Source organism: Babjeviella inositovora (genome assembly GCF_001661335.1).
Source record: "Babjeviella inositovora NRRL Y-12698 unplaced genomic scaffold BABINscaffold_10, whole genome shotgun sequence".
In the NCBI taxonomy this organism is placed as follows: Eukaryota; Fungi; Ascomycota; class Pichiomycetes; order Serinales; genus Babjeviella; species Babjeviella inositovora.
The window spans coordinates 165,277-192,897 of NW_017566847.1; the positions used below are offsets into that span (position 1 = coordinate 165,277).

A 27,621-nucleotide genomic window follows, 5' to 3' on the forward strand; every position below is an offset into this window, starting at 1 on the left:
ACAATCCCACGTTTATACTTTACGACTCCATGAAATTTTTACGACCCCACGCTTTTTCTACACTATGAATATATTTATCCACCTGATAATCGCTCTGCTAGGAACGGCCCCGATACTCCGTCCATTACTTTATTCGTTAGTCCAGTACAGTAGTGACTTGAATATTTGAGACAAGTTAAAGGAAACCATAACACCGAGACCAAAGGCCAAAAACCTAGACCCATAACAAATGTTTTGTGTAGAACCTCAACCATAGCTGAACCTCGCAAAGCACCGGTGAGAGCCAACATCACCTACGAACCAAAGACCGACTATAATTGAGTGAAGTCTTCACACTGACAAGCGACCTTACTCACTTACGATTATTCCAAGCATAGATTCCAATACCTACAGACGGACAGCTGCTACCGTCGCATATATTTGCGCAATTGACATAAGTTTATAACATGGAAGGGCGCGCTCAAGCCATGCAAAAAAAAAGCGTTGTACATGTATTATCACGACTTTGTCGTGTGTCGTCATTCATGAGTCGTAAGGCATCACATTCCGGATCGTGGCGGGCCCCAGATGCCGCCCTCACCCTTGGTCTCGACCAGGAGATCGTGCATGCTGCCGTGGTTGTAGTTCATGTTGAGGCCTGTGAACTGCTCGGCCAAGTTGTCATTGCTCGCGGACGCTTCCGAAACCGTGTCAGTCACGGACTCGTTGTAGAGGTATTGATGCCCCATCCCCGAGTGTTGAGGCTGCAACATCCCAGAGGAGTTGTACTGCTGAAACGAGATGAAACGAGCGTTCTGATCCAAGCCCGGAGTACCCGGTTGCGACGGCGGCTCGGGATAGTGGTACGCCCCCTGGGGTGCCACACGCACATCTGCGAATGATCTGGTGCCGCGTAACAACGCGGCCGAAGAAAGAGAAGCATTTAGCGGCGCTGCGTTGTACTGCTGGCTCACGTATTGTGCATTGGCGGAAACGTTTCCGCTCTGGACATTGCCACTGGCAGTCTGGACGCCCTGAACAGCACTGTGGTGCATGACATTCTGGTGCTGACTGGCATTTTGGTGCTGGCTGGCATTCGGATGCTGGCTCGCATTCTGGATGCTCTGGGACAAAATCTGGGGTTGCTGGCCCTGCTGACATAAATTCTGCACATTCAAGGTTGCTTGGTTTCCTGGCTGTCTCGGTTGTGGGGTCACGGCCTGTCTGAACCGGCTCTGTCTCTGGTCAAAGAGGTTTCGGCGGCGCAAAATTACCAACCCTTGCTCATACGAATCCACCAACCCCACAAAACTGGCCAAAAGCGGCACGCACTTGTACTGCGCTGGAGACAAGGTTGCGGGATACACCAATTCGGTATACGTCTTTTCCTGATCATCCTTGAACAACACAAACTGCGCATACATCTCCAACGTTTCCGGATTGTTAAAGTCCAACTGTGAGGGCGGCGCTGGAAGGCTCAGCATCACAGGAACCGTCCCGTACAAACGCTCGGCTGGGTTTGCGGCAAGCGGCTTGGGGGCCACGGTGTTGTTGGTGGACGAAATGGAAACCATAGAAGCGAGGGAGGCGTTGGACGTCGAGCGGTGCTGCTCCTCCAACTGACCGCGCTTCTCACGCTTGTCGCGCTCGATGCGCTCACGCTCCGCCAACGGCAACATCTTTTTGTACTCCACACGCAACTTGCGGCCGCCTATCTCGCGCCCATTGAGATGGTCCACAACCATAGACGTTTCGTCAGTGGAAGTGAAGTTAGCAAAGGCCAAACCGCGGAAAACACCATTGTCAAAGTGATAATTAAAGGCATACGGTAATGGGAGTGAGAGCTTTGTCATGACATCCAACAACTGCTCCTTTTTGATCGCAAATGGGATGTTTTTGATCACGATCGCCGTGGGAATCAATTCGTCATCACCCTCATCGTGCTCATCGTAACTAACGGACTCATCTGGCATGTGGGCCTGTTCCGGCATGTGCGCGGCCGGCGCGAACTCCTGGGCCGCCTGCTGCTCGATCCACGGCGCCACGTTTACCGGCGCCTGGTACGACTGCTGCAACAACCAGCTAGCATTGGCGCTGCTCATCGGTTGGTTCTGCTGGCCCGCATGCGGATTCGAATGCTGTGCCGAATTCTGGTAGCCTTGGTTGCCCATTGGCGCGTTGAAATAGCGCGGGCGCGGGGCCTGTGCGTTTCCCGGGTTCTGCAACGCGTAGCCGGAGGCAGACGAGTGCGAGGATAGCGACGGACGGCGGTTCAAGTGCTCCATTGCTTCGAACGTTGAGGTGGAGAAGGGTGGGGTGGTCTGAGGCACAAAGTTGGCAATTTCATAGCGCGACTTTTTTTCCTCGTCGCTGTGGTGGGTGCACGACTAATATCCACCAACCACACTGGACCTGGAGTGTTTAGTTGATTTTAATTTTTTTTTAAAGGTGTATGACTTGGATAGTTTCGGCGATTTGTCAAAGGTTGATTTTTTTTTTTTCATATGTTAGAGGATTTTTAACTGGCAGCTCCTGGAACACAAGCTCTCGGCTCTAGCCGGTTACCGGTTTTCAGAATTGACATGAGGCGGAATGCTTGGCGCGAAACGTTTCGACACGTCAGAGTTTCAGACAGGGATTAACGCTCATTACTCCGGAAGCTACAGACACAATACAAAGATTTGAAAGTAAAAAATAGATTGGAGTTGAATAATATCTTTAGAGTTGCGTGCGTTGAAGATATAACCCCTTGTATGGTACGAATCTGTGCCAGTTATTCACGGAGAACGGACCGGTGCCAACACCTCGCAGGATATTAATGCCACACGGCCCTTACTCTACAGTGACGGAGAGGAGGAGAACGGCATGATTCTCACCTTTTGTCGATCATAACAGAATTTAGCTAAAAGACTAATCTATGATTAAATTATTTGATCTTTGTGAATATCCCGGTTTAACAATCAGCTCTTGGCTGTATGTTTAATTTGAATAGACTGTTAGATAAGAATGGTGTTAGATTTTACGGAAAATCAAGTTTAACATATAACTTTTCGTTTAGAGAATAACCTTGAATCTTTAGTGGGAGCACTAGAGTTTATAAACCACATTTTAGATATCGGGTCCAGCTCTTCTGCAGATTACGGTTTAATCAAAGTACATGTATCTTCAAAAGAATTGGTTATACTATGAGTGAGCTATCAGTGCAGCATCGATCTTGGATTCTTTTTTCCAAAATTATTGGTCTTGTAGGCTTCACTATGAACACATGCGACTGGAATCCGCGATCTAGTCACAAAGTTCACCAAAATTATACCATCCGGCCTTCTGCGGTTGATCTCCCACGTTCGACAGCTGTCTTAAGTGAAGTCCCTAGCTAAAAATTCTATTTCACCAGTATATCCCTTTGTGTTAAAAATAATTCACCATAGTTTTCTTTTCCATGTCTTTCATATCTTGCAACAAAGCATGATTCAATTCGAGTAATTTCTTATTCTCCTCCTTCAACTGTTGGAGTTTCGTCTCTCTTGACTCAAGCTCGTTCTTAAAGTAGCTCACCTTCGCGTTGTCTCCAGTATCCGCCGCAAATATCTGATTCTTGCTCTCGAAGGAGAGTTCTTGCTGCGGATTGGCTTGCACGACCCCAAAGCTGACCCCATTGGCCTCCACGAACGTCCGCATCCGTTGCTCGTACCGTTCTCGCGAGAGCTTGGCCGCAATCTCCACTTGGAGATTCTGCATTTTTTGGAGTTCATACAAGATTTTGTTTACGCCACTGTACCTGTGAGTGTTATCCACGATGGACGCATGGTGATTCTGGATGTGGATTGAATTTTCCGAGTAGAGCTCTCGGGCGACAAACACCAGAAGCCATTTATCGTAGAGCTCCTTGACGTACATGCCGCCTGAGTTGAGATCTTCCGCTGGAAAGCAACTGCTCAATTTGATACTAACCTCCTCCCACTTATCGTGCTGCATTGCCTCCGTAGGTTCTAAGAACGGAAGCTCGTCGAGTACCAATCGCAACAACGGTTCTTTGATCAACTCTTCCTTTCGCTTTCTCTCCTCTTCAAAGTAGGACTTGGGTCCAAAGATTTTGTTCATAATAATTGGCGATAAACGAGTCCGTGGTAGCTGGGTGCAAGGTGGTGGCTCCTGATTTGAAATCTAGAGTTGCCACGAGCCTGCATGGCATGCGAAAATCCGGGGGGCTGTGTGCAGGTTCGGGGTAAACGGGTGTCCAAACTCAGGATTTCATCAGTATAAGTCTAGTTTATAGTAAATAACGGATTTAGACAAAATAAACCATAGGTTATGACAAATCAGGTTTCAGCTAAGAGACTGCCACAAGAATACTAGAACAATGATATCTGCCAAATCCCGTGCTTGTCACGTTAAATTGCGATTGACACAGGGAGTCACAGCTTACAAAATGGATTTTACCCCTAAGTATTTGAGGTTTGATAATTCCTCTTAAAAGTATCTAGAATTCCCCGAACCCTGAAAGTCAGTGTAAGTGTTACTTTTAGGTACGGCCGTTTTACTAGACCCACACCTTTCACACTTCTGCCGTTTCCCCCCAGTTTTTATGAAAAATCTCGCAAGTTGATCTGAACCGGCGAGAGCAACATTGCTGAGGAAAGCTCGCTGTCAACATCTCCGTTTGTAGAATAATTGTCTTTCTCAAGCCTGCGGACCAACTCTTCAAGATAGATCAACTGCTCCTGTAGGTCATTCATCGTCAAGAGATTCTTCAAGGCCGAGAGACACTGCTCAAAGTGGTCAGTCTCCTTTGCTGTTACTCTCGACGGAGGCTCCGGGATATATTTCTCCATAAGCTGAACGAGCATTTCTCGCCTGGAGGCGTTTTCAAGAGCCATGATCTCAAGCCCACATGCGTCCACCTTCAGTTCCTCTCTCACAGTCCATTTGGCTATCACCCCCTTGAACAACGACAAGTCCTCCTTGATCAAGGCTAGCGTCGTGTAGTCGTCGAGCAATATAGTGCCTCGGTTCAGCAAGTCTTGCAAGTACTGGTATGCCTCGTACAACTTGGTGTTGATTTCGCCAAACACCGCGTTGTTTGGATCGCCCTTGGCTGTTCCTGGTTGGGGTGTCGCAGCTTCCTTGAAATAGCGTTCAAGCTCCGAGTCGGAAACGGAGTCCACAAGCTCTAGCAACCGCACGTGGTGATCATTCTGTTTCCGCTTTATCTCATCGGTCTGGTACTTGAGATGGGATCGCTCAAACTTGATCTTGAACCGCTTGAAATCGTACCCGGTCGTCGGAAGGTACGCCGCGAGCTGGACTTCATACTCCTGCTTCAACCACTCTTTGTCACTGCGCTTTTTCTGTTCGTAGCGGAGTTTGTATTCATCCGCATGAGATGCACGCTCAGATGAGGTGTTCCTAGGAGAAATCCTCACCTTCCTGGGACTGGTATTGGTCTTAATGTTAGCAGTCGCCTCATTCATCAACTCTCTCAACTCGTACCGCTTTTTGCTGAGGGCTCTCTGCTCGCGGCGCTTTGCCTCTTCAATATGCTTGAGCTTCTGCTCGCGACGTGCTGCCTCATCAATCTGCTTGAGCTTTTGCTCGCGGCGCTTTGCCTCTTCTTCGATCTCCATGAGCTTCTGCTCGCGACGGGCCGTTTCTTCAATCTCCTTGAACTTCCGCTCGCGGCGCTCGGCCTCTTCCTCGAGCTTTTGGAGCTTCCTCTCACTCTCTGCCGCCTGGCGTTTTATTTCACGCTCCAACTTCTCCTGCTGCTCGTTCCAGAGCACATCGCGTTCCATCCGCATCCGCTCGTCTGCCTGGCGCTGGCGTTCCTTCTGTTCTAGCGTCTCCATAAGTTTGGCGTAGCGCTGTTCGTCCTCGGCTTCTTTCGCCCGAAGCTTTTCGTCAAGCGACTCCTTGAGTCGTTGCTCGCGTAGCTCGTTTTCTCGCTTCTGGTGCGCCAATTTCGCCTCCAACTCGCTCTCTGTCAAGTTGCGAGCACGTCTTTCCCGCAATAGCTCCTCCTCCTTTTGTTTCAAGTCGTCCATGTATTGTTGCTGGAGAGCACGTGTCAGCTCCTCTAGCTCCCGCCTTTCGGCCCGAATTCTCTCCCGTTCACGTTCCAACGAATGTATTTCTGCGATTGAATTGGCGTTCACCGCCAGATAGGACTGAGGGAGATCGGAACGATGGCTACCCAAGGAATGTTTGTATGACTGCGTGTATCGAGGTGGCTCGGCCTGAGAGGACAGCTCTGATTGAGTACTAACCCCATACAGCTTTTCTGCCGTGTATTTAAATCTTTCGGCTTCCGACTCCGTGCTAATCGAGCTGAATGGGTTGATCGACTTGAAAATCTTGTCAAAGAGGGATGCCTTCAAGGACGAGTCAGGCTTTTGTTCAGGTTTCGCCACTCTGTACAGTGGCTGATTTGGTACGTGGGACCGGCGTAGCGGCGGCGTGACTCTGGCCTTGTACGTGAGGGTAGGTCTGAGAGAGAGAGAGGAGCTGCCCGGGACGTAGTCCCGAAACCGCTTAATGGGCGATAAGTTGAGCGGTCTGACAGCCGTGCCCAGAGGCTTTGGCTGGCTGAAAACCGAGGTGGTGGCGTACTTATTGAGGATAGTCTTGTCGTTGCGTAAACGCGCGGCTAGCTGGCCAATACCAGGAGGACTTCTGCTTCGAAACGGGCGAATTGGCGGCTCATTTCGCGTGAAGGGCACGTGTTCCGGTTTGTCCTCGAAGCGCAACCGTTGGCTCTGTTTGCCCTGTCGCTCCAAAAACTTTTGGTGGAGGGAGTTTCTGAATTCGCTACTAACCATTGTTCAAATGTAGGAGGAGAGTGCTATAGCGTAGAATGGATATCTTTGCAAGTTACTTTTTTTGTTTGTGTCTGTTTTCAGGTCTACCACGTGATTTCCCTGACGCGTCTTTTCCGATGCGCGTGAGTTTTTTCAGTATCCAGCAGATGTAAAGAGTTGAAATTTCACCTTATATACCCCCAATATATACACAGCTCCCAAATGGATAACCCGGCTATACTTCCGATCCAACTACAAGCGTCCAACTTGCGCCCCATCGCGTTCCGAGTCTTATCCAAGAAACATGGGTTGAACATCAAGCTAGACGCGTTGGAGAGGTTAGCCGAGTATATTGGGCCCAAGTTCGGGGCCGAGTGGCGAGGCGCGAAGGCGCAGGAGTTTTTGGAAAGCGTGGCAAAGTGCTGGAAGGAGCAGGACAGAGGGATCTTTGTGGACGGTGAGGGTGTCAGTGTGGTGATCAAGGAAGTGGCTGACCGTGGCCGCACCAAGACGCAGGAAAAGAACTCAAAGGTGTCACTCGCAGATTTAAAGGCTGCTAGACTCGATACAGTTGTGGACGACCCTGACACGATCGTCGACGGAGGGGTTCCCCCAAAGAATCTCTCCGACCTGCACGACTGGGCTGACTATTTCAAGGTAATTGACGCATTTGAGCAGCCAATCTTCCGATACAACCATCTCCGCAAGTCGTACGACTTTGTGCCGCAAATGGCAAACGCCTTCAAACTCAAGAGCCTTAACGTAAAGTCAGGCATCCACTTGTTTCCCAACCGTCTCTACATCGTGAAGGACCGCTTAGCGAGAAACCAGACCTTCCAGGCCCCGACCTTTACGTCCCTCACATCTGTCACCGGCGCTGGGATTAAGGCCAGTCATACTATTTCCTCCATCAAGAACTTACTCGGCAGACATGGCCAGCGGTTCTTGTTGATGGGGTTGCTCACCCGGAACGCCAACGGCAACTGGAGCCTCCAAGACCACAGCGACGCCATCGAGCTCGACATTTCCCAGGCTCTTCCTTCTGAAGGCTCGTACTTTGCCCCGGGGGCGATACTCCTTGCGGATGGGATTTACTCCAACACCGGTACCTTCCACGTGTCCACCATCGGCCATCCACCGGCCGAGAAGCGAGAAATTACTCTAGACCACTACGGGAACATTGACTATCTCGGAATCCACAACATCTTACCCTCGGCTACCTCAAAAATTGATAAACCGTTGAAGAAGCGACTCCAGCTCTTGGAGCGCGAGTTGTACAACCACACCATGCTCTTCTTGGGCGGGGACTGTCACTTGGATAACCTGAGGGTCATGGACGGCCTTAAGAAGCTCTTTGCCAAGCTCACCGCCGTAGCCCACGATGATGGCGAAGAAAAGCTCCCGATCGCAATTGTCTTTAACGGACCGTTTGTCTCGGCACCACTACACGCAACCTACTCCTCATCCACCAACTCCTCATCCTCCGCGACTTACAAGGCCTACTTCGACGCCCTCGCCGAGCTCCTCGAGGGATTTCCGCTCATCACCCAGCACTGTAGCTTGGTCTTTGTTCCTGGTGATAACGATCCGTGGTCCTCATCGTTCTCCAACGGTGCGGCCGCGCTCTGGCCACAGGCGAAGATCCCCAAGATCTTTGGCACCAGGTTGACCCGTGTGGCAAAGACGTGTGTTTGGACGTCCAATCCGTCTCACGTCAACTATTTGTCCCAGGAAATCGTGCTCTGTCGCCAGGATATCGGGGCCAAGTTTAGAAGAAACAGCGTCATGTTTCCGTCTACTCTGCAAGCGGTGGAAGATGAGGATTCTCCAATAGGAACGCAAACAAGTGTTGACGCGGTTACGCTTAGCATTGATGCACTCTTAAAGCCCGTAGAGACCGTTCCAGCAGACGTCAAAGAGGCCCGAAAGCTCGTCAGAACCATTTTGGACCAGGGCCACTTGTCTCCTTTCCCGTTGCACTTGCGGGGAGTGAACTGGGAGTATGATCACATTCTCCAGCTCTCCCCCTTGCCCTCGGTCTTGGTCTTGTGTGATGTTTCCTCCCCTAAATTTGACGTCACCTATGAAGGGTGCCATGTGTTGAATCCTGGTACGTTGATCCACAGAAACAAGCTTACCTACGTTTTATACACCCCCTCGACAAGAAAGGCTTCGTTTGAGGAGCTTTACTTTTAAAGGTATACACGGTTAAAAGGGGTATGTTAAAGCTAAGACACGTAAAGCTCGGTTGTAGCAAATTCTATCGGCATAGGGCTCGGCCCTTATTCAATCTCAATCTCACCGCATAATTCAAGCTTTCTGCTGCTAGTACCGATAAAAATTTTGTAGATTCCCGTTTGGATAACCCATTGCTGGGAGACTGTGTCCCAGATACTCAAGTCACGGTGCAACACTTGGAAACTCACCTGTTCGTTGCCACCCGCCTCGATCATGACCTTATCAAAGCCTCTCAACTGTTTTGGAGGGGACGCAATGTAGGTGCACGGGAACTCGATGTAGAGCTGAACCGCTACTGCTCCCTTGTACGGTCCGTCGTTCTTGACTTCTGCTTCCACTTCGTAAAGGCACTCCCACAACGCTGGGTTTCCGCCCAAACCGCCCCCGGCGATCGAAGGCGCTTCCTTCTGGTCGGGGCTGTACCCCTTAGGGTAGTCGTACTTTTCGTCGTCGTCCAACGAACGTGTCTTGTCGTTGAAAAGGTATGGGTATATAACTCCCGGAACAGGATTCATATCCTCGTGTGGGAACAAAGCGTCCTCGGGGTCACACACGTCATCCTCACACATCTTGTAGAGAGGAAGGAAAGGAGCTGGTTCTGGCAAGTACTGGGTTGGAGAGTTGACTTCTGTAATTTTCAAGTTACAAAGCTTGAACTGGGTGTAGGAAAGCCCAAACCCAAATTCAAACCGAGGCCGGATATTGTGCTTGTCAAAGAATTTGTAATCCACATAGATGTCCCGGTCGAAATCATCCTGTGGGGTACCGTCGGGACCAACATCAATGAGGATCGGGACATAGTGTTCCTGTTTGCGGGCAACGGTGAATGGCAAATGACCGGAAGGGTTAATGTCGCCGAACAAAACGTCGGCAATGGCCTGCCCCACGAATTGCCCCAAAGGTGGGACATACAAGACTGCAACCACGTTTTCGTGTTCGATCCACTGTTCCATGTCGACCGGGCCAACAGAATTCACCACCACCACTGTTTTACGGCACCGATCAGCAATATGTGTGATTAACTCGTCACCGTTGTGCCACAAGGACAAGTTTTTTCTGTCACCATAGTTGCCATCAACCTCAATAAACCCCTCGCCAGAATGGGCATTAACCACGACAATCGCCATGTCGGCATAGTCGGCCAATTCGTCGCAGGTGTCCAAGTCATATGACTCTCTGCTAAAGTCCACAACCATTCCAAGATCTCTCACCTTTTCCGAAATTGCTTCGTGGGGACTGATAACCCAAGGATTATTGACAGCAGCGGCACCCCAGCCTGAGGTGAGAACACCATCTACGCACTTCTGGTCCTTGCAGTTAAACCCGTTGGGGTCGACACCAGCTCCCACGCCTGCCACAAATAACCGTCTCACCCCATCCTCTCTAGAGATCGGTAAGTTATGGCCATCGTTCTTTAGCAAGACGATTGCTTCGTGTGCAACACTGATCGCGGTATCGTCGCTAAACTTGGATCTGGCTTCCTTATGCCAATTAACCTGGACGATTGGTCCGTAGTGCTGATAAGGGTATTCCTGGCCATACGTGTGATATGTCCACGAACTGAAATTCGGTACATCCTCCTCCGATGGGAGTTCACAGTCCTCTACTGCAAAGAAGGGGGCCAAGATTCGAAGAACCATATCGTTTAATCTGGACTGTAGGATGGTGTGGTTGTAAATCGCCCTTGTGAGAAGGGGACCCCAATAGGATTTACCGGAACACCAGTCGTCAAATACCTCTCCCGGCATGGACATATCTAAACCGGCCAAGGCCGAGTAGACCCCGGAGTGCTGGGAGCCCCAATCAGACATGACAAAGCCTTGGAAGCCGAGTTCCTCTTTCAACAAGCCGTTCATAAGCATGGAGTTTTCGCACGCATAGGTGTTGTTGACTTTATTATGCGAACACATCACACTGGCAGCACCCGCGTGGACACAGTCAGCAAAGGGCCATAGGTAGGTTTCATGCATAGCACGATCACCGATGTTGGCGCTGATGGACTCGATCAAGTCTTCGGCAGTGTCGTCCCATTCGCCTACCTGGCGGAAGCGTTCTTGCTCATTGCCAACCAAGTGTCTCACACAGGATAACACCCCTTGCTCTTGCACTCCCTCCACCGTGAGTTTACCCGCGATACCCTGGAGATACGGATCAGCACCAAATCCCTCCCAATTTCTCCCACCAGCAGCCTTCAAGCCTAAAGGGCCAACCGTAGGGCCAAGCATAATGTGCACCCCTTTCTTCTTGTGTTCTTTACCAATAGCTTTACCTCTGAGATACATCAAAGCTCGGTTGAAAGTGGCACCTGTGGCTAGGCCAGAGGGGAAATGGGTGACGAAATCAGTGAAGCGGACTCCATTCGGACCGTCCTGGATACAGAATGACGGGATACCAAGTCTTGGGACAGCACCGGTGTTTCCAATACATGGGCCCGACCCCCAGCCGGTACCGGTAGTAATGTTAACTTTCTCAGGAATGGACATTTTTTCAATCAACCTCCGTGCCTTGTCGAACGCTTTTTGCCATACACCATCTAGCCGCCCTGCAGCCGCTATAGGGTTATTAGTAAAGAGACCAATTACATTCGCTGGTAGTACAAACGCGAAGGGAAAAACGGCTTGCTACAAAACCCGTTGTATTTGACAAAGTCATCTTCAAATAACTCAAATAAGAGTGGTTTTGACCCGTGGCCGCGGCGCTCCAAGTTTCTGGAAGTTGCATTATCCGCAAATACGAGCGGCGGCTCGGCCTGGACCATAATGAATCCTATTAATAGTATCACCCATTGGTATGTGGTGAGTAATCGCATTTTCGTTAGCTTTGATAGAGTCAGAGGAAATAAGTCCAGGGAATTGAGATTAACCGACCGCATTAAAGCCAAAGGGGGAACCAAAAATGCAAAATGTGTCGGGAGGAATTAGCCGCTCAAGTTGGGGGAGTTAGCTTTTTGACGCCGGCGCCCAGTCGCTAATGAGGGGACAAAGCCCTAAAGACTGTTTTGCAGAAAATTAGTAGATTTAGCCGCCAGGAACGCACCTTATGGCAGATCTTGTTTTGTAGTGTTATAGGTGAGACAGGGACAATACAAGCCCGTGTTAGGGTTCTTTCCCACATATTAATACCCCGAGCACTGTCATATTTTAGAAGCGTAGTATTTAGTGTTAGGCTTAGTTGAGCGAATAATGGAATCATTAAACATGTCTTCAATATATACCCGTATAGTTTTAAATAGTTTCTCAGGGTTTACTAGAAAGATCTCAAGGGACAGTGGATATAGATGAGATGTGCATTCCTTCTAAAGAGTTGCTGCCGAAGGAGAAGCCTGTGGAAACCAAAATCTTGGCAGTACGAGATATCTAGTACATCCCTGAGGAGATAACTGCCATTCTAAACGGTGAAATTTCCAAGTAGTGAAATTTCCAACTTTGATCACCCAAGGCTGGATTTTCCAGATTGGTCACTTGCAAATTCCCAACGGGTGCTATCATTTCATCTTAATGTTTATGCGTGTTAAAAAAATTGAATGTATAAGTGGGAAAAATAGATCATAATTATATTCTTAATGTTACTAAACATCGCTGGTGGGGTTGGCTTACTCCTCACTCCCGAACGCTATCGCGCAGGAGGAATGATGGGTCATTACCTCACCGGGCCATACAATGCCGCTGTGGTGTTCTTTTCCTTAAACATTCTCAATATTGCAGGCGATACCATGAAGAATATCATGAACTGCATATCTTTGGGGGAACTGCGTAGAAAACATTGATGGCTCCTTTAACAAAACCTCGCAGTATCAAAAGTACACACTCGGGAGGGGGTTCCCCTTATTAGCCAATTTATACAAACAATCTTTGTCGTCGTTTTGGGCTTGTATATATGAAGAGAAAATAAGGAGACGTGGCCCAGAGAATCATGGACCGCACAGAGCTGAGCACAGCCCTTGCGTACGAGGATTTGACGGACAAGCAAGCTCCAAACTTCAGATCTGCCTAAGCGAGTGAACCGATTGACTTTACCTGATAATATAAAATACGCTCATTCAAATTTGGACGATTCTTTATCAGGAGCCATTACAAATATCTCTGAACCCGTGTCCTACCCTGTTCCTCAACAATAAGTACGAGTATACCCGTCTTAACCTCCAAAACTCGATTAGATGCATAGTATTACATATTTATAAAACGTGCTCGCCGGTAACCAATGGCATCCCCCAACACTTGTAGCCCAACGCCTGGGCGACGTAACAGAGACCTTCCGTTTCAATTCCGTCGTACCCTTCTTTAATGCCAAAGTCAGTCCCGATGGCATAGTATGGCGTATGACTGACACCCTGCTTGTGGATTTCTGCCTTGACAAACAAGACGGTTCCTCCAACAGAGTCAAGCTCCACAAACTCCTCCTTGCCGTTGGCAAACACGGCCAAGTTCTTGGTATCCCCACTGTTGTGAGGGACATAGACATACTTTGGATCGTTCTTCATTTGAGCGAGCTGTTCGGATGATGGCTTAGCTCTCGCGCCAACCCACGCGTTTCTGTCGTAATCGTTTTGGTTTCCCTGTGTGATTCTGATCGTGATTATATCCCTGTCGGACTCCACGAACGTGGTCAAGATGCGATCGGGGAGGGAAATGATGTCGGCATCAATCCACAACACATAGTCCTGGTGATCCATGGTGTTGTAAAGCAAGTAGTTTCTGGCACGAGCTAGCGTTCTGCGTCTCTCCTTCTGCTTATCGTTATGGTGTCTCTCCTCCCTATCAAGGGTGGAGCTCTCCAAGAAAGGAGCATACAGAAGCTTAATCGATTGGAATTTCTTGGTGCTTGGGGTCGCTTCCTCGTAGTACTGGGTGATTCTCTTGTCAATGGCCTCGAACTCCTCCTTGTTGACGATCAACAACCCTAGGGATAATTTTTCGGTAGGGTATTCGGTAGCATGGAGGAAGTTAAGCAAGTCCTCAAAGGTCCGGCCTTCTCCGTATGCGTTGGACGGCCCAATGGAGAGAAGGAAAAGGATATTCTTCCCTGTGTCCACCTCTGCCCTATTTTGGTAAAAGATAGAGCGAGAGTCAACGCGGCCGTTGACCTCATCCTTTCTGGTGAATTTGCTATTCACCTCGTATCCAATATTAGTGTCCGCTCCCGAGCCGTAAATCAAAGCCGGACCGTCTTGCGTGGGCAAGAAGTCTGCAACTTGGAAGTGTGAGAGACGGACCACTAGGAAGAGAGACACGATGAGACCGACAACAACTGGTAGGTTGGACTTTCTTTTAAACACTGACTGGATTTTTGTAAGCATGGTCAGTTCTTTTTTAGAAACGTACAAGGAGCGGTGTGTGTAGTTAACCATTTTTGTGGGAAAGCTGTTTCTTATAAGGAGCTTGTACGCCAATCGTACGTAAACACCGAAAAATTTCCGCTCATATTATGCTATAAATAGCCGCACGGTTTTACTTCCCTCCGGCACCGTATACAAAATTAGGTGTCGGAGCTCTTGACCACATCCATGCACTACTGACACTCAGGTAATCGATCGAGCCCGATAGTCGTAAAGAAGTCTAAACTTTAGGGCTGCTCAGTATACACACCATGCTTCCAAACACTCTCATGTCAGCGAAAGCTTTTTGATGTGGAAAATGACTAAATATAACAGATCCACTAAATTTTATTGGCCAATCTTTATTGAAACAGGTTATCCTCGCAGAGAGATGTTCTTTCCAAAAGGATACATATGATCGAGGCTCGAACGCATGCCAACTGGTAACTGCATGATGTTCCAGCGCATTTAGATATTGTTTATCGCACCGTCTCGCACCTTCAGGGCCTTATGAATCCATCACTCATTCAGGTACTCCGTCTAGTTGTGTCTTTGGACTCGTTAGTCGACGGCTAGAACTGTTTTACTGATGTTTTATCTGCGGAATGGGTTTTTGTAATTTCCCGGTTCGAGACCTAGGAATGGACTTGACCCTGAAAGTTAAAAGTAAGTTTATTTCCCGTATCTAGGGCCTTTTATCCGTGGCTGGCTAGGTAATACACGGACCTGACTGGCATGTTTGATATTCCCAGGAAACACTCGTCATATTCGGAAATCACGTTGCGCTTAAACGGAATAGTCGTCTAGCCTGAGCTTCACCGCTCGGACAAGACGCAAGGGCAAAACGTAAAAAATGGCTGGGAATTACTTATAACCTATCAGGGTTGAAACATGGCCAAGTTATTGATCTACTAAATTTTTCAAGGGTTTTAACCCCCCAATCAGATAAACTACGCCGCTTCGCTGATATCAGATGTCGGGGCTACACAATATATGCTTATGATGGATGTGCCTGTACCATATTTTGTTACCCGGCCCCTTCATTCAAACCAATTGAATGTGTTTCTTTTTTAATCAATGTATGTAGGATAATAGCTGAAAAGACAGACAAGAGATAGTTGTAGCACACATCACACACCGTAATAGCAATGTTGGCCTCTAAAACCCTTTCCCGTCAATCTGTCAGGTTTGTCTTGGCTCGTTCCCAGTCCTCTGTCTCCAAGGTGGACCCAAAGATCCTTGCTCAGCAGGCGCCAAACAGAACCGAAATCTGGTCCGAGAGCCAAAGAGCCAGAACCGACGCCATGACCGGTCCACGTTTCTCTGGTAAGGATTTGGCCAAACAACCAAGACCGTATGCTGCTATTAACTTGATTGCCAAGCAACCAATTCGCTTCGTTGACAGCAACGTTGCCGTTTGCGACGGTAACAAGGGGCTTGAGGGCCACCCAAAGATATACATCAACTTGGACCCACCAAGAGCTCACGCCTGTGGTTACTGTGGCTTGAAGTATGCCAGATCTGAGTTGAAGGCTGAATTGGAAGGGCACACTCACTAGACGTTGCGTTCAAAAACGCGGGGAGAGGGGAAAACCTTCGTAACTGATGAGAAGCTGGCTCGGTTCCACGCTTGGCTCGTCAGATAGGGTAATGACCAGGTATGCTCTGTAACTTATACACATACACAAGCTCCCGGTCACATTTCTACAAAATACTTCATTGCAACTAGTTATACGTTTGCATTGTCTATCACGGCTCATGGCATATTTTTTTTCTTTCTATTTATTAATTCATTTGTTCACTTTCTATCGAAACTATTTATGTTACCTGTATAGGTGATTGAGCTGGCCGGGGTCATTCTCGTAAACCTGTTGGAAATTTCACTTCGGGTAGGAAGGAAAATATACCCTAGACAAGTGTAGAACAAGTGCCAACCGAGTATGGACTGGGGATAAACTATCCCTCATATTATTTCATGGTCTAGTATTGAAGGTAGATGTGTGCAGAATTTGTATATGAATTTGTAGAGGGGTTTATTAGAGTAATAGGGGAGTCATTTTTATACCTGCTAAATACTTCTCATAGCGCCACGTCCATGTTAAAAACACCAAGTCTAGTGCTAGCTTTGAAACTGACGTACGTTCCAGAATAATACTCATGTATGTCTCAATAATACTTATAATATTCTTATATTATGTAAACAAACCCAGTAGGATATTTAGGATAAAAAGAGAATCGATCAGAAACTTAGGTGTAGTTTTCCCAACCCTTTGGCCTCTGCAAGTTGTTAACGGTAAAGTACTTTGGCACGCACGAGTAACCCTTCCAGGTGAAATCATCCTTAGGGTTGCACATACACTTGTTCTTCAATCTCAAGTCTCTGTCGATTGGACAGTTGTGGAACGGATTGTGGAAGTAACCGACATCCTGGAAGAAGTGGATCTGGTCTCTTGGCAAGAATAAGGCGGCGGCGATGGAGTGGACTGGCGCGTCACCCCATCTCTCGTAGAAGAAACCACCGGCCTTGTCCAAGTGTTCAAAGTACTTCCGGTACGCGTCCGAGCGCCAGAACTTCAAAGAAGCAATTTCGAAGTTCGACCAGAAATGGCACCCGTTGTAGGTGTTACCATTGTCATCAGAGATAAAGTCCATCATGTTGTCTTTTGGCACGTACTGTGGGTTCTCCTTGATAAACTTCTTGGTCTCGGTCCACAAGGTTGGGATAGTTTCCTTGTACTCTGGAAGGGAAATGGTGAACCCGTAAGACTTGCCATTATCTTCCATGAACTTGAAGATATCGTAGTCGATGTCACAGTAGATCTTCACATCCGGCTCGACTCTCCAGTACCAGTCGTATTCCATCATCAACTCGTGTCTCCAGAAGAACCCAGACTCGTATCTGCACATGTGTCTGTAGGAGATGGAGTCACCGTAGATAACCTTCTTTTCTCTCATCTCCTCTCTGACCTTGGCGGCTCTCTCGGTGTCGATCCACTCTGGGAAAGACCACTGCTCCTTAGGGATGAGCCCGTACTTGGTGTTACCCGACACGAGCGCGGAGGTGGTCTCCTTGAACTCGTCAGAGAACGGTTCGTCGTTCAAGAAAGTCCAATCATAGTTGAACTTGTGGTTGAAACGATCCTCAACCACTCTGATGGAGCTGACAAGCTGCATCAAATCCTGGTTTCTGGCCAAGGTGACAATAGTAGCCTTGACCCTCTTACCGCCATCAACTCCAGAAGTCTTCTGGGTATTCTTCAAGACAATATCGTTGACGGTGGAGAGCTTATGGTTAATGTGGCCCCCACTGGTAGCTTCCTTCGCGGCAACTGGCTCAGTGACACCGGAGCCGGCGTACACGGCCTTGTTGGAGCCCCTAGATAAGATAAAACCGGCAACAATTAAGATCAAGGCAAAAACCCCGAATCTCACAAGACGAGTATCTGATCTCGCCATCTTTGATTTTATGTTAAAGAAGAAGGGAAAGAACAAGGGACAGAAATATTTAGTCACATCTTTTTTCGTGCCTTGCAATTCCAGAAGCTCTCCCCGCGAAACGCGCCGTCTGGCGCGTCTCCTCTGGTGAGACGTGGCATTAACACGACGTTACCCGGACGGACACGCTAGCGCGTGCGTATCCTTGGGCTCTACAGGAGCTCTCGATTTGCAGAACCCGCATGCTGCCCATGTCGAGGAGCGCCTTATTCCTGCAAATACTTATAGAACCGTGCCTGTGTGCAGTGCCGAGATCCTTGTTAGACGTTCCATCTGCTGCGGAAGGCGTATTTGTGCATGTCGTGCTAGAGGACGACTAAGGCCGGATAGCAAGTGGCAGTCTAGTTATAGCTTGTAGGCATAAAATATAGGTTGGGGCAGATGTTGGATATTCGAGGTTATAGCAACAGTAGAAAACTTGCACGACCTGCTTAGAACTCCCTCTGCATAGCTTGTAGGGGATTATGCAGTTGACTACTCCCCCCATATTTCGAGACAAACAGAGCAAACTGCCGCATTGCAGGTGTCGTTTTTCATGAACATTGTGTTTCATCGAAGTGTGGACATGCCGGAGGGTGCCTATTTTTTTTTACCTTGGCGCACAGACCCAACACGACCCTGCTAGATTACATACCCAGTTACACCAGGAATATACGGCCGCAACCTAATCTGGGTAGAGTATCCGTGTTGGCGTTGCTAGGAGGTCAACCGCTCTATGGTCTTTGAGGACGCTTAATACTATCTTAGCCTCTGCGACGTTGGAGAAACCCTTCCGAGATTCTTTTAAAGGATACCTATTCGAACAGTGTCTTTGATCGTTTGATTAAAGTAGTCATACTGGAAAAGCTAGTATGTAAGCACATGACATATATGCAGTCTATTTCGTCTATCCCTGCGAATGCACACCAGGGCTTGGCTCGCAAATGCCGTGGGCCTAGCATTTGTGGATACGTGTTCCTTCAAGCTACACTTTGAGGAATAAAACATGAGCCTTGCACAAAGATACCTGATGGGTTACATATGGCAGAAATGGAGGTTATATCATGAAGGGGGAACATCAGAGAACAGTAGTTGTAGCTAAACGGCACGTCAACAATATGAGGGCATAGAAAGATACGTATGACATGGGATCTCTGGCCATCCCTGGCTCCTTCAAGATAAAAGCAGTAACGTCCAAAATTCCAACCCGCTAAATCAACCCTCTGAAGCCAGGATCTTCGGGGGGATTGACGTGTGCCTCCGTATTAAAGTATATCCTTTCCTACAGTCTATTATCAGCGATAGGATTTGATAAGTTTATCTATACAAGCAGCGGTAAATAAAGATACGGTTTATTGGTAATCCACCCACTCCTGCGGCTTGACCAACCCCTGGGCGGCAAAGTACTGCTTGCCGCAGGAGTACCCTCTGAAAGTAAAGTCATCCTCGGGCTTGCAGTGACACTTGTTCTTGTAGCGGAGATCGGCGTTCAACGGACACTGGGCATACACCCCGTGTCTGTATCCGATGTCGTCAAAGTAGTGGATCTGGTCCTTCGGCAAGAAGAGCGAGGCGGCAATAGAATGGACCGGCGCGTCACCCCATCTCTCGTAGAAGAAGCCACCGGAACGATCCAAGTAATCAAAGTACTTCTGGTACGTGTCCGACCGCCAGAAGTTCATGTTGGCGATTTCAAAGTTTGACCAGAAGTGGCACAAGTTGTAGCTCTTACCACCGTCGTTACTGACAAAGTCTATGAGGTTATTCTCAGCTATAACCTCTGGGTTCTCCTCGACAAACTTCTTGGTGGTGTCCCACAAGGTCGGAATCGTCTTAACAAACTCATGGATGGAGATGGCAAACCCGTACGTCTTGTTGTTTTCCCGCATGTACTTGAACAAGTCGTAGTCTACGTCACAGTAGATGTGCACGTCTGGCTCCACACGCCAGTACCACTCGTAATCAAGCATAAGTGGGTGGTTGAAGAAGAACCCGGACTCGAAGCGGCACATGTGTCTGTAGGACTCAGACTCACCGTAAATGATATTGTCCGCCTTCATCTTGTCGCGCGACGCCTTAGCCTTCTTCTGGTCAATATAGTCTGGGTACCCCCAGTGTTCCTTGGGAATGAGGCCGTATTTTGCGGTACCAGAGACAATCGAAGAAGTGAGGGCCTTGAACTCGTCGGAGAACGGCTCGTCGTTTAAGAACACCCAGTCATAGTGGAACTTGCGGTTGAAGCGGTCCTCCACGCGTCTGATCGACTCCACCAACTGGTACATTTCCGAATTACGTGCAAGCGACACAAACGTTGCATTTTCGCGTTGCTGCGTCTTCCACTGCTGCTCTTTTTGCAACGGCGCAAGGGCGGAATAGTCTATTGGCTCCCCATCCGTGTTGATGTAGATGATTTTGGGCTCGATGTTGTAGACAAACGTGTAGAAGATGAGGAACGCCCCCAAGACCCCCACAATGAGCTGGTTGGATAATCTGGCCATGGAAACGTTTCAGATGTGAATGTGTGAAACAGGCTTTGAAGTTCGGGCACTAGATACGAAAGACCGTCCAGGTATATGTCAGGAGTCGGATATTCAGAAAGTGGTTGAAGTCGAGTCTGAGGCGACCAAAAGAATCAAAACTTCGTGGGCTGGCAAAAAAAATCCAGGCGGTAGAGACTAACCTGAAGCGCGCCTTAGTGCGGCTACCGTTATAGTTTCTATTTTCTGCCAGCAGGCGTTCCTGATGCCGTTCGTGTAAAGAGCCTCGAACATTACCGTGTAAATTTCAAGGGCCATGCATGGCTTCTAAATATTCGCGTAAGAGTCGATTATACGTAAGCGAGAGTAAATTGTAAGAGGTGGCATAATCACGTTTTGTGTCAAATTGATATAGAATGTAGACAATGGGTTTTATAATCCCGTTCGTAAAGATTATATCCAATCCCTGGAGGTGTTTTTACAGTGGGAATCTTGCAAGGGTTTAGCACGTTTCTACGCCTAGTGTAGCCTGCTGTGTATACCCTCAAACCCTATCGATCTAGTGACTATTGACATGTTTGTATAAATCTTGATTCCTGGTGGGTTGTCTATTAGGATCGTATTGAAACTATGTCCCTTCTGGTACGGCTGTCCATAATCCACCTTTATCGTGTACCCTAGTTATTTCAGCGCAAGTGTCAAGAAACTCTGTGCTTGCATGTTTTACGTTATGACATCTTACTGGGTTCAATATCTTCCGTGACTCCTTTTGAACGGTACTGCTACACAAGATGGGGCCGATTCTAACAGTATCAATAAGCTCTAATATCATATTATCTACACACCATTACAAATTAATTGTAATAGTTTCACCATCATCCACGTCGTCCATGGACGACGTGATGTAGATTTTCTCCTTAGACTCCAAGAGTAAAGTCTGGGGGGTGACTTCGATGACCATTTTGGGTTTAGCGCCTGACAATGCACTGTTCGCAAAGCACAACACCACAGTCCCAAGGTGGTTCGACTCGGTCTTTCCGTGGTCCTTGATGCTGAGGGGAACCGTCACCATGTACATGTATTCGCCAATGGGAGACGGCTCCGAGGTCTCCTGTACCCGCACAATAGCATCCACGGCGGCGATTTCGCCCAACGACAATTTAGGCATATTGGTGGTAGTATCAAGCCTCAAGTTCAACTTATCAACAATTTTTTTCTCGTTAAGCTCCAAGCTCCTGAGAAGTCTTTTAGTGGTGAATCTCGCCACGTTATCAAAGTCCGCCACAATATCCTCCACAAAGTTAGCTGGCCGGTCATATTGCATGTCCGACTTGTCAATCATCTTCCAGCGGATAGTGTTAGCGGCAGCTCTCTTCTGGAGCTTGCGACGAAGCCCCATAGCAGAAATCGCAAGCACAGGAGGAAGTACGATGATCATCAAGGAGAGGAACGGGAGCACTACAAACGACGCAAATGCAGCAATCCCAAAGATCCCACCCACGATCTTAATTTTGTCCGGGACTCTCTGGAGAATGTATGATGCCCTGGTTGATCCGCCACTTCCCTGGCGTGGCGGTCTGCCATAGAGAACGGGGTGTGAGCTGAATGGGCGAGCGAGGTTGAGAGCAAGTGCCGGTCTAGGGAAGAGACATTTTTTGGTCAATATACGGTGAAGAGGGAAACCGAGAGGCACTCTTGGCAAGCCAAGATTAACAATACGACTAAACATTGGAAGGGACAGGGATGTATAGCTCGGGTATTTGACACATTGGATTTTTCATGCCGGAGGTTTCGAGCGGCTATTTTTGAAAACTAGGGTTGTGAAATCTTTGGGGGAAAGTCTTCCACTCCACTCTTTCACTTCATGGACGCTCACAGATCACCATCAGTGGAGATCCCCAACCAGCGAGGTACAAGCCCTGAACCCAACGCCGCCACCAGACAAAGGCAGCAGATGCTTTTGGGCTTGATGAATAGCCAAGATTATTTGTTGATCAAGGCGGGCCAGAGTGATACTGATGTATCCCTTGGGCGTGTTAGGTACGAATTAATGGAGAAAATTGTCGGTAAATAAGACAAGGAAAGAATTTTAATGGTATTGAGATATTTTTGAGGGATTTCTCGTTACGGCTGTTCCCTCGTATGAAACGGCCAGCATGCTTATTTGAAAGGGAATACTCCCAGGGATAAGGGGCACCCTAGCAAATCCATCGGGAAGCTGCTCCGCCTAGGAGTTGTGATCTTCGTGTGGAGATACGTGCGTAGCCCTAGTTTAATAGATATCCAATGAAGTCAGGTTTGTGAGTAGGATTCTACATTTAAAGCTTGGCTTTATTTTATTTTCTGGGCTGAATATAACCTCAACTTTAGATAATATATTCGCTTCGCACTGCGATCGTAAGGAGCACACCTCGTACTTGTTGAAAAGTTCCAAAGTTTAACCACAACATCTTCTGGAAAGGATTCCAAGTATACTTGTGGCCGATTTGGTTCATTTTCTTACAACTGATTGAGTACGACGGACGCTGCCCCTCCGGTCCTTGCAAAGGCATTAAGGCTTACCTTTGCTGCCAAGGTGTCTTTGCGTTATTTACCCAAAGCAGTGTATTTCAGCCTTCCGGATATACGGTCTGAATTACCCAATTAGAAAATTTCTCAGGCTTTGTCCGATATTTTGCCTCGGTCCGTAACCTATCGGAAATTGCGAAACGCACTACAAAATAACCTCATCCTCCACAGTTTATGTTCAGAATCAGCGGCTCTGCCTAAAAAGTGTGGGAAAAAAGCTTGGTTATCATGCAGTGTTACATCAAACTATGGCTCACTTTCCGATCCTCTGGTTATCTCCCCACTGTGGCAATTGTAAGGGGCCGGCGTAAAGTTAAGTAACCCCTTGTAATCTAAAAAACCGTTGCATAAACCCCTGACATCCAAGGGTATAAGTATTCTAAATTGCCTCTAGATATCCTCTTTTACCCATCACATAAATCCTACAGTCATTATGCCGTCGGTAGTTTCAGAATCTGCACCGTTAGAAGCGTTAAATTCCGAACAAAACGTTGAAGCTCTCAGAGCTCAGTTCATCCCAGAGCTTGACATTGCAGCCATTGATTCCAAGTACAATGTTAGACCATTCAAGCAGGCGGAGCCAAGCGCTGTTACAGGTTACAATACGGTTGAATTAGAGGCACTTGACTTTTCACAGTACAAGGATGGCCTGGAGGGGTATGAATCCAGAAAGAGGTTGGCTAGTAGTTTGGAAAAGTCAATTTCCACCTACGGGTTTTTCAACATCACTAACTGGGGGTTTCCCTCGGAGGACTTGGAGAAATTAAAGTCATACAGTCAGGCAATCCTTGACTTGCCCCAGGAAGAAAAGCTCCAGTTTTTGTCCGGCGCCATGAAGACCGACTTGGAGGACAGATCTAAAAGCTTAGGAGCCGAGAGAGGCCATGGCTTCAAGCCTAGAGGCTACTGGACCATCAATAACGGAGTTCAAGATTCGATTGAGTTCTATAACTTTAGGGATATCTTGCATGACGGCCCTTTCTTTATCGAAAAGAAGTACCCCGAAGTGGCGCAGGCTCACTTGCCTGAGTTTGCTAGTTATTATCGCTATCTCCATTTTAACGTTTTGCGGAGGTTATTAAACTTGTGCGATATCATTTTGCAGCTTCCAGAGGGCTACTTGTGGGAGAACCATTTCAAGGTTTGGAAAGGTGATCTCAAGATGAATTCCGGGTCTGGGGTTGCCAGGCTCATGCATTACTTGGCAATGCCAGTGGAAGATGAGGAAAAGACTGGAGGCACCTGGTTGAGAGGCCATTCTGATAGCGGTGCGTTCACCTTCATCACCTCTCAGCCCATCCTCTCGCTTCAGATTAGAGACTACTATACGGGTGAATGGAAGTACGTCGGGCATAAGCCAGACTCTTTGATTGTTAATATCGGAGATGCCATGGAATTCTTGACGGGAGGGTACTTTAAGTCCTCCATTCACCGAGTGGTTGCGCCACCTGACGATCAGAGACAGTTCAAGAGATTGGTGATGATCTACTTCAACAATTTGGCCCTCAACACGATTGCGGACCCCACTTCCTTGAACTCTCCTAAGTTAAGGTCGTTGGGGTTCAACAAGCCGGAGGAATGGGACACCATCACGCAGTTCCAGTGGGACGACGAAAAGTCCCGGTTGTATGGCGCCAAAAAGATTAATTCCAAGCCGGGCGACGAGCCTGAATTGGTGAAATTGTTTGGCAGAAACCATGAAAGATGGCATCAAGCCGAAGGGGACCTTAGGTTGGAAAAACTAAGCCTTGCGAGTGTTTGAGATTGTCATTTCGAGGCATTCCAAACCTAATTTTGTCTAAATATATATTATGCGCCATTGAAATGTAGGCTAGGCTGTTGGGCACACAAGCTCTCTGCACCCTCAGACGATACGATTGCCTTTTTGGTCAGTTATTTTCAGAAACAACTCCTTAGAAACAATTCCATTAGCATCACCGGCACACAAAATCACGCCGTTAATGCTTTCGAAAAAACGCAAATGGCCCTGCTCCGTCTGCTGGAAGCACTTTTCAATGTCCAAATAAATCACGACAGAGCAATTCTTCCTCATCCCGCTGATGACGCCATCTGCGCCCGGCAACCCCTTGGCAAAGTGAATATGGTTTCTGGTCATACGAGACAACCCCCCGGATTGCAATATAAAGGGGAGTTTGTCCTTGGTGGTTCCGTGGATCACGGCGGAGGGAAAGTCCTCTTTCTTTGTAAGCGGCTTCAATGACTCAGCGTCGTTCGTAACAACCTTCATAGAGTGGCCCTGGTTGGCACAAATAATATAGGAGGCGGCATTATCGTCAGCACCCCCCTGGGCCTTTTTCAAGGTAAATCTCTGCTTGTCACAGTCCGCAACAACGCGCTGGATGTCGGCGAGGGTAGCTTGGTGTGACCTGACTCTATTGTGGCTAAGAATCTCAGGAAGCGGAATGTATCCATTTTCGTCGACCGATAGACCATGGGCCTGAGCAGCGTGACGGAGAAGATACGAGAGTGATTTCGAGATGAGGGTGTCTCGGTTAGGAGCAGCCTTCGCTGGGCGTGGTTTCGACCCCTTCTGGGACTTTGGGATATTAATAGTACGGATGGGTTCACTCATTATATATATGATATCCCTCCTTTGCAATATGAAACAGGGTTGTCGACTCTATTAGCTTGTAACGTTAAGGGATGTCAGTGACGGGACCGGTTGACCAGCAGACAGAGCTGTGTCATAGATTGTCCATATATATAAAAATACGACGCATGTCAGAAATGGAGAGTTCGTGCGGCGCAGCGATAAGCGCTTACGTAAGCCGGTACCAAGATTTATCCAGAGGCTTTAATGTGCCAAGCTCCAACGTTTTGCATCTTTCTTGACATAAACTCAGGTTTAGCTTTCCAACCACCGACACCCTTATACATCTCTAATTATCATAAAATGTGCGAAGACGCTAACGCCATCCCACCTACCGGTATGTCCTCTCCCTCTGACTATTATTCAGTACTAACCTCCCAGGCGGCTTCAAAGAAGTTGGCGAGGCCACAAACCGCAACATCCAACAGAACCCCTATGGGCCGAATCCAGCCGATTTCCTCTCCAACGTGTCCAATTTTGAGTTGATCGAATCCACCTTGAGAGAGGGTGAACAGTTTGCTAACGCGTTCTTCACCACCGAGAAGAAGATCGAGATTGCCAAGGCGTTGGATGACTTTGGGGTTGATTATATCGAGTTGACCTCCCCTGTCGCCTCCGAACAGTCGCGTAAGGACTGTGAGGCGATCTGCAAGCTTGGTTTGAAGGCCAAGATCTTGACCCATATCAGATGCCACATGGACGATGCCAGAGTCGCCGTTGAAACCGGTGTTGACGGTGTGGATGTGGTTATCGGCACCTCCCAGTTTTTGAGGCAGTACTCACACGGGAAGGACATGAACTACATTGCACAGTCTGCCGTGGAGGTTATTGAGTTTGTCAAGTCCAAGGGGATTGAGATTCGTTTCTCGTCTGAGGACTCCTTCAGATCCGATATTGTCGATTTGTTGAACATCTACCGAACCGTCGACAAGATCGGGGTTAACCGAGTCGGTATTGCCGACACCGTCGGGTGTGCCAACCCCAGACAGGTCTACGATTTGGTGCGCACGTTAAAGTCGGTCGTCTCGTGTGACATTGAGTGCCATTTCCACAACGACACCGGGTGCGCGATCGCCAATGCTTACACCGCGTTGGAAGGCGGTGCCAAGTTGATTGACGTTTCCGTTTTGGGAATTGGTGAGAGAAACGGGATCACCCCGCTCGGGGGGCTCATGGCGCGTATGATTGCGGCTGACAGAGACTACGTTTTGTCCAAGTACAAGTTGCACAAGTTGAGAGACTTGGAAAACTTGGTTGCGGAGGCCGTTCAGGTTAATATCCCGTTCAACAACCCGATCACCGGTTTCTGCGCCTTCACCCACAAGGCTGGTATCCACGCCAAGGCTATTTTGGCCAACCCATCCACCTACGAGATCCTCAACCCGTCTGATTTCGGTTTAACCAGATATATCCATTTTGCTAACAGGTTGACAGGTTGGAACGCCATCAAGTCGCGTGTGGACCAGTTGAATTTGCACTTGACCGACGACCAGTGCAAGGAGGTCACCACCAAGATCAAGAAGTTGGGTGATGTCCGTGCCTTGAACATCGACGACGTGGACTCCATCATCAAGAACTTCCATCAGGACGTCAGTAGTCCGGTTATCATGCCTTCTGGCGGTACCAAATTCGAAGACTTTGATTTTTTGGATGGCGACCTCAGCAACAAGAGGCAGCACATCTAAACACGGTTTATACCTTTCTATTTATTAATTACAATGGTGTGTGGGTAGTTCTCCAGGTGTAGGCTCTACGCCAGTTGTATTTTGGGCTTTGATGACTGGTTAGACCAGAAATTAAAATTTTACGTGATCTAGCATTCTCCGTGAGAGAAATAAAGGACCAAGGAGTGCTGTAATGTATATGCAATGGTTAAACCGGGTAAAAGCTACTGAATGAATTTTCCGTTCAGTCACCAGCTTCATACGCCTGATCTGTGGATGGTTGGAAAGGAAGTGGTGGATTAATGTCTGAGATGTGGTTCAAATGATTATGGCGTAGTCCACCGTCAGCTTTCCTAAATAGAGCTATGTGTATTAAATATGTATGGATTTGGTCTTGTTGGTGACTTCATATCGTGACAATAGATCTGTTCGGAAGTTCTAGGGTCTAGAGAATACCTTTCGGTAACAGGAAAAGCTATTTTTGGCTAAGAAAAATCCAATT

The 27,621-nt window shown here is 48.1% G+C and overlaps 12 protein-coding genes across 12 annotated transcripts; 4 read left to right on the forward strand and 8 right to left on the reverse strand.

Moving 5' to 3' along the window:
* Positions 1-539: 539 nt before the first annotated feature.
* BABINDRAFT_9215 (uncharacterized protein) lies at positions 540-4,080 on the reverse strand (the record flags this gene model as incomplete). Its single annotated transcript, XM_019132928.1, has 2 exons — positions 540-2,349; positions 3,440-4,080. The coding sequence occupies 2 exons, from the start codon at positions 4,078-4,080 to the stop codon at positions 540-542; spliced, it is 2,451 nt and encodes an 816-aa protein (XP_018983757.1).
* A 252-nt stretch (positions 4,081-4,332) lies between these two features.
* BABINDRAFT_162657 (uncharacterized protein) lies at positions 4,333-6,807 on the reverse strand. Its single transcript, XM_019129463.1, has one exon. It carries the CDS (start codon positions 6,792-6,794, stop codon positions 4,563-4,565), a length of 2,232 nt encoding a protein of 743 aa, XP_018983758.1. The 5' UTR covers positions 6,795-6,807; the 3' UTR covers positions 4,333-4,562.
* Positions 6,808-6,985: 178 nt separating this feature from the next.
* On the forward strand, positions 6,986-9,395 carry DPB2 (DNA polymerase epsilon noncatalytic subunit). Its single transcript, XM_019129464.1, has one exon. The coding sequence runs from the start codon at positions 6,996-6,998 to the stop codon at positions 8,967-8,969; it is 1,974 nt and encodes a 657-aa protein (XP_018983759.1). The 5' UTR covers positions 6,986-6,995; the 3' UTR covers positions 8,970-9,395.
* Positions 9,056-11,494, reverse strand: BGL22 (Bgl22p; the record flags this gene model as incomplete). The annotated part of the gene is made up of 1 exon (XM_019131926.1): positions 9,056-11,494. One exon carries the CDS (start codon positions 11,492-11,494, stop codon positions 9,056-9,058), a length of 2,439 nt encoding a protein of 812 aa, XP_018983760.1.
* A 1,691-nt stretch (positions 11,495-13,185) lies between these two features.
* BABINDRAFT_172227 (uncharacterized protein) lies at positions 13,186-14,358 on the reverse strand (the record flags this gene model as incomplete). The annotated part of the gene is made up of 2 exons (XM_019130873.1): positions 13,186-14,050; positions 14,333-14,358. The coding sequence occupies 2 exons, from the start codon at positions 14,356-14,358 to the stop codon at positions 13,186-13,188; spliced, it is 891 nt and encodes a 296-aa protein (XP_018983761.1).
* A 1,091-nt stretch (positions 14,359-15,449) lies between these two features.
* Positions 15,450-16,287, forward strand: BABINDRAFT_162660 (uncharacterized protein). Its single transcript, XM_019129465.1, has one exon. It carries the CDS (start codon positions 15,474-15,476, stop codon positions 15,882-15,884), a length of 411 nt encoding a protein of 136 aa, XP_018983762.1. The 5' UTR covers positions 15,450-15,473; the 3' UTR covers positions 15,885-16,287.
* Positions 16,288-16,572: 285 nt separating this feature from the next.
* On the reverse strand, positions 16,573-17,781 carry BABINDRAFT_39671 (glycosyltransferase family 15 protein; the record flags this gene model as incomplete). Its single annotated transcript, XM_019131938.1, has 1 exon — positions 16,573-17,781. One exon carries the CDS (start codon positions 17,779-17,781, stop codon positions 16,573-16,575), a length of 1,209 nt encoding a protein of 402 aa, XP_018983763.1.
* Positions 17,782-19,088: 1,307 nt separating this feature from the next.
* BABINDRAFT_162661 (glycosyltransferase family 15 protein) lies at positions 19,089-20,531 on the reverse strand. Its single transcript, XM_019129466.1, has one exon. The coding sequence runs from the start codon at positions 20,295-20,297 to the stop codon at positions 19,152-19,154; it is 1,146 nt and encodes a 381-aa protein (XP_018983764.1). The 5' UTR covers positions 20,298-20,531; the 3' UTR covers positions 19,089-19,151.
* Positions 20,532-21,123: 592 nt separating this feature from the next.
* On the reverse strand, positions 21,124-22,005 carry BABINDRAFT_168181 (uncharacterized protein; the record flags this gene model as incomplete). The annotated part of the gene is made up of 1 exon (XM_019130571.1): positions 21,124-22,005. One exon carries the CDS (start codon positions 22,003-22,005, stop codon positions 21,124-21,126), a length of 882 nt encoding a protein of 293 aa, XP_018983765.1.
* A 924-nt stretch (positions 22,006-22,929) lies between these two features.
* Positions 22,930-24,606, forward strand: BABINDRAFT_181124 (uncharacterized protein; the record flags this gene model as incomplete). Its single annotated transcript, XM_019131145.1, has 2 exons — positions 22,930-23,138; positions 23,356-24,606. Exons 1-2 carry the CDS (start codon positions 23,073-23,075, stop codon positions 24,604-24,606), a joined length of 1,317 nt encoding a protein of 438 aa, XP_018983766.1. The 5' UTR covers positions 22,930-23,072.
* Positions 24,607-24,708: 102 nt separating this feature from the next.
* Positions 24,709-25,437, reverse strand: TPT1 (tRNA 2'-phosphotransferase; the record flags this gene model as incomplete). Its single annotated transcript, XM_019130572.1, has 1 exon — positions 24,709-25,437. The coding sequence occupies one exon, from the start codon at positions 25,435-25,437 to the stop codon at positions 24,709-24,711; it is 729 nt and encodes a 242-aa protein (XP_018983767.1).
* Positions 25,438-25,730: 293 nt separating this feature from the next.
* On the forward strand, positions 25,731-27,524 carry BABINDRAFT_162663 (homocitrate synthase). The gene is made up of 2 exons (XM_019129467.1): positions 25,731-25,792; positions 25,837-27,524. The coding sequence occupies exons 1-2, from the start codon at positions 25,759-25,761 to the stop codon at positions 27,138-27,140; spliced, it is 1,338 nt and encodes a 445-aa protein (XP_018983768.1). The 5' UTR covers positions 25,731-25,758; the 3' UTR covers positions 27,141-27,524.
* The last annotated feature ends 97 nt before the right edge of the window (positions 27,525-27,621 follow it).